This window comes from Merops nubicus, unplaced genomic scaffold (assembly GCF_000691845.1).
Source record: "Merops nubicus isolate BGI_N331 unplaced genomic scaffold, ASM69184v1 scaffold2022, whole genome shotgun sequence".
Classification (NCBI taxonomy): domain Eukaryota; kingdom Metazoa; phylum Chordata; class Aves; order Coraciiformes; family Meropidae; genus Merops; species Merops nubicus.
Window position 1 is genome coordinate 13,593 of NW_008592650.1, and position 5,014 is coordinate 18,606.

At 40.5% G+C, this 5,014-nt stretch overlaps 1 protein-coding gene across 1 annotated transcript; it reads right to left on the bottom strand.

Annotated features, from left to right (window-relative positions):
* Positions 1 to 352: 352 nt before the first annotated feature.
* LOC103768065 (GA-binding protein alpha chain-like) lies at positions 353 to 4,858 on the bottom strand. Its single transcript, XM_008935195.1, has 2 exons — positions 4,667 to 4,858; positions 353 to 895 (listed from the first exon to the last, which is right to left on the bottom strand). Exons 1-2 carry the CDS (start codon positions 4,696 to 4,698, stop codon positions 667 to 669), a joined length of 261 nt encoding a protein of 86 aa, XP_008933443.1. The 5' UTR covers positions 4,699 to 4,858; the 3' UTR covers positions 353 to 666.
* Between the last annotated feature and the right edge of the window lie 156 nt (positions 4,859 to 5,014).

Genomic DNA, 5,014 nt, shown 5'->3' on the forward strand with positions numbered 1-5,014 from the left:
TGCTTGCCCTCATATATGCGTTTTATCTACATATTACAATGAAATACTTGTAATTGGCTTCTCATCCAAGCCAGACCTAAACTTGGATCTCCTCCTTCAGCACTCACCTTCAGTTCAGTTTAGTCTTAGTTTCCTTTGCTTATAAATGCAGAAGCTATTTTAAGAGCCCGATGCTTGGTAATTTAGCGCGTCTTTTGGCTCTGCTTGACTAAATGAGAACAACGAACACGTTTAACTTTGAAAGCATCTCATGGCATTCGGTAGTTCAGCAGAGGACAAAAGACTGGAAAGGTCTGAGTTCAGACAACTGCTCAGCCTGCTCGCTGGAGGTACCTCACTTTTGTTAAGAGTGCTGCAAAAGTGACTTTGCACAGCTGGGACACAGAGCGCTGCCGACCAGCCCAACCTTCCCCACCAGTTTCAGATCGCTCACCAGAGAGGCCCCGACTCAAAGCTGCAGAAGTTGTGGTGATCCCTTAGCTTACATCGAAATATATGCTGTTAAAAGATCCAAATTTGTGAGACTCCCAGTTCTTTATAGAAAATCATGCTCTATATTGTACTGTCAAGAAACAAAAGACTTTTCCAATTCAGATAAAGGGAAGAGCAGCAACTGCTCTGCTGATGCAGGAAAGGTCTCAGGCTCCCACTTCCAGGTCCTAGTGCTTAACTATCTTTCTCTGTTTGCAGGGATGCTGTAGCCAGGGCCACTGCTGTGACTGGCTGTGCGATGCCGTGGAGCTGCATCTTGGCCAGCTTCTTCTGCTCACATTCGGTGACCAACCGATTCAGCTCTGCTGCGCTGTAGCCAATGAGGGTTTTCAAGTCGCAGACGAATTTGTAGACAAACCTCTTGCCTTGCACTTTGCAGATCATGTCTCCATCATAGTAATACCTGTAAAAAAAAGAACCCAAGTAGTAAATTTCAACATCTGTACCTTCAATATGCAACCATTATTTACTTAAGGCCAAAATACAAGTCTCTCTCAACGTTTCCATATAGTTGTATATACCAACACACCATTCCTGCATTTGCTAGTAGGAGGAAAGGGAACAGGGTTGAAAATAGCCCTGCACTTGGGTACATTAAGGAGAAACAAAATGGCAATTATTTTATAGGCAGGCAGAAACACCAGCTCAGAAATGAAGGTCTCAGAGCAGTTCTTATTAATGCAAAGCACTACCAAAAAAAAAAAAAAAAAAGTTGTCTCCTCCATCATTATTGTCCTTTGCTTTGTTTACTCATCTCCTCTTTCCAAGGAAAAAATTAATGTTGAAAACAGTTTTAAAATTAGCATCGTAGTTTCTACAACACTAAAGCAGCCATTGTCTCCATACTGCTTTCAAAGATGGAAGGAAAACTATAAAAGCATGTTAGAGGGTTGTTTTGGTTTTTTTTTGGTTTTTCTTTGAGTTCATATGCTGGCAAAGCTACATCCTTTGCCTTTATTTACAACTAAAAGTGACTTAGCTCTAACTATCAATACTTTTTACATTGTGTTACAAAATAATTACTAGACTGAGCAGAAATGCAGTAAAGATAATAAAGTCTATATGACCCACTGTACTCCAGAGAAATCATAAAACTTTAGGTGATGTCAATAAAACAGGAGTTACAATTTTACAGATTTGTTGCTGTTCTTGTCTCACTGCAGGCAATTAATAGAACACACGTCATATTTCTCATTAAGAAAATTAAGTAAGCACAAATCCAGGCTAGATGATGAGTGGACTCAGAGCAGCCCTGCAGAGGGGGACTTGGGGGTACTGGTGGATGAGAAGCTGGGCACGGGCCAGCAATATGTGCTCACAATCCAGAAGGCCAACTGTATCCTGGGCTGCATCAAGAGAAGCATGGCCAGCAGGTCGAGGGAGGTGATTCTCCCCCTCCACCTCTGGTGAGACCCCCCCTGGAGTACTGTGTCCATCTCTGGAGCCCCCAACAGAAGGGCATAGACCTGTTGAAGTAGGTCCAGAGGAGGGCCATGAAGATCATCAGAAGGATGAAGCACCCCTCCTACAAGGACAGTCTGAGAGAGCTGGGGTTGTTCAGCCTGGAGAAGAGAAGGCTCCAAGGAGACGTTATGTTGGCCTTCCAGTACCTGAAGGGAGCCTACAGGAAAGCTGGGGAAGGCCTCGTTACAAGGGCATGCAGTGAAAGGACAAGGGGCAATGTTTTTAAACTCAAGCAGGAGAGATTTAGATTATACATCAGGAGGAAGTTCTTACTATGAGGGTGGTGAAACACTGGAACAGGTTTCCCAGCGAGGTGGTGATGGCCCCATCCCTGGAGACATTCAAGGTCATGCTTGATAGGGCCCTGAGCAACCCGACCTAGTTGGGGATGTTCCTGCAGGGGAGTTTGACTAGATGATCTTTAAGGTCCCTTCCAATCCAAATCATTCTATGCTAATAATACAGGAAATTAATTATTTTCTTCAAGCCACACTTCTCTACTGGATAACTAACCAGGTGTTGATTTTTGAAAATTTACCAAGGTGTATCTAACAAAAAAAGCTGCTCTTCACCCTGCCCTAGTTTCTATATTGGCTGGTTTTCCTACAGCTGTGCAGAAGAGCTAGTACACTTCTCAATGAGATCAACATAATTTTCTGTATTAATCTACAATTGGCACAGTAATTTCAGTACATTAGTAAACAAAACATATTACCATTTAATAAAACTTTAGCTTGGCAACAGCATTTATCATGGGAGTAGCAAGAGTCATTAAATATCCCTTCAGACATTCAAGTGTTAGAAAACATGTCAATACTGATGCAGCTGCCAAAATGGCAACGTTTTGAGAAATGTGATTTCTGTAATTCTATGAACTAAAATATACATGCAAAACTTCTCTAATAGTGATTTATGCAAATTACTGCATAGACATCTGTTTAATATCCCAGTGATAAGAACATTATTTTAAAGTTCTTCAGCTGCCTTTGAGATCTTCTGTGGAGTTCGCTGACAAAACCAAAACCACCCATCAGCATAATTTACATCATTTTTATGCTCCAGAAAGTTCACACATATACCTTCAGCACACAAACGCAGATTCACAAAAACAGGTTGGAAATATGGGAACTGGGGAACACCTCTACTGGAAAGACCCTGCTTGGGGCAGGAGGTTGGGCACAGACCACCTGAAGTACTTCCTGCCCAAGGGATTCTGTGATCCTACAACAAAGGCCAACATCCTAATTTCATACGCAAATTACACAAGGGCAGCCATGCAAGATCATACTAAAAAGATCTATCTAGAACAGGACACAGACTCTAACAGACCATAAAAGGATGCCTAAAGAGCATGGAAGCAGAGTAGGCATGTATCTATGCTGTTCCTTGCTTTCAATGACCTGGGGCTCAGGAATTTCTAGAAGTTGCATCTTTCCATACCTAATAACCTTCAAAATATATATATTTTTTTTAAATAAATTTGTTCCATTTCCTCTCAAACTCAATAAAATAATTCTGGCACCCACAATACTGTGCCTCAAGAAGTTACAAAAGAATTTAAAGGGAATAGTTGAGCTGTGCATCTGGCGCCTGATTAGTTTCTTCTGATGCCTCCTCTTCATGTAAATGAGATACTGAGGAGTCATTCTTTACTGACTCTATGCCATTCATGGTCTTCTAGACTTCAACCTCCCCCAGTTAAAGTCCTCACTCAGCATTATGCATGTTGATGTTACTTAAACCCTCCTTAAAAAAAGCCAGAACATGGTAACTTTACAATCATTTTCACAGAGGTATAAGCAAAATTTGATTTTTTTTTAAACAATGCTAGATGAGTTTACTCCCTTTGAAAAAAAAAAAACAAACATAGCCCGAAGTGGAAATACTGAGAAGTGAAGCTCAAATCTCAGGCTTCCACCAATATGCACCTTCACTCGGACAAAGAGCCTAAAAGTGCTTAAATAATTTGTAGGATTACATAATAAATACCTTTCTTGAAAACGAACCAAGAGAAACAGATTTGACCATATCCAAGTAAGAAATCAGTTCAGTCTTAATGATTTCAGAGAACTTCAGTAAATCTTTTAACTGATTCCAGAGGCCAAAATGATGAGGGGGAAAAAAGTCTAAAATTCAGGTACTTGGATTGTCCCTCCTCAAGCACCTCATCTACAATGACTCAATGATACAAATTCCTTTCACCAGTGTCAAGCTACAAACTCATGATGGAATGAAGACAGCCTGAAATTATTCCATTTATTCAGATGATAAAAGTTCACAAACAAACTGTAAAACACGTCAGTAATTCAGGGGTACTCACCTATTTCTGTATCTTTCACCAATAAACAATATTATTTGGCACACACTGAAAGGATGAATGCTGAAGATACATCAAAAAGAAATGTATTTCGGAAAGTGAGATACTCAACTATCATCTCAGTGTTTGATAAACTTGAAAAAAGAAAATATATTTTCCAGAAGTTACTGTACCAGCTTCTTTTTTTTTTTTTTTTTAAAAAAAAAAAAGTCAACAAAAAAGCCAACACCTTTCCCCTAAGACTCATACAAGCTGATAGGGAGGAGTAGCTTCAGAGGATCTGTTCATGTCTTTACTAGAAAAGCCACAAAGCTTGCAGGATGACAATTAAAAACAAAGTATCTGAGTGGAAGCCAATCACTTCATAGCTGCCCAGCCCCTGAAGCTCCTTACCTCAAAGCCCGACTCAGCTTCTCATAGTTCATCGTGGGTTTGTTTTTGCGCTGTCCCCATTTCTGCGCAACTAGTTCAGGTTGATTCAGTTTAAACTCTCCTTCATCACCAACCCAAGAAATACAGTCCCGGGCATCTTTGTCAGTCAGAAGTTCTAATAAGAACTGCCACAACTGGATCTGGCCATTATTTCCTGTTGAAATAGGAGAATGATCCATTTCAATTAGTCCTTTTCATGTTCCCCACCTAGCTAAAGATTTTCAACCGACATACTAAAGCTGACCAACACGGAATACATGATGGAAGGAAAACTTGCACTTAAGTGCTGGGGCCAGTCCTGTTTAACAT

Bases quoted from the DNA above. Each gene is read 5' to 3' on its own strand.
- LOC103768065 (XM_008935195.1), bottom strand. From the start codon at position 4,698: ATGAACTATGAGAAGCTGAGTCGGGCTTTGAG. The intron at 896-4,666 runs GTAAGGAGCTTC...TTTTTTTTACAG, and splicing joins AAGCTGAGTCGGGCTTTGAG to GTATTACTATGATGGAGACA.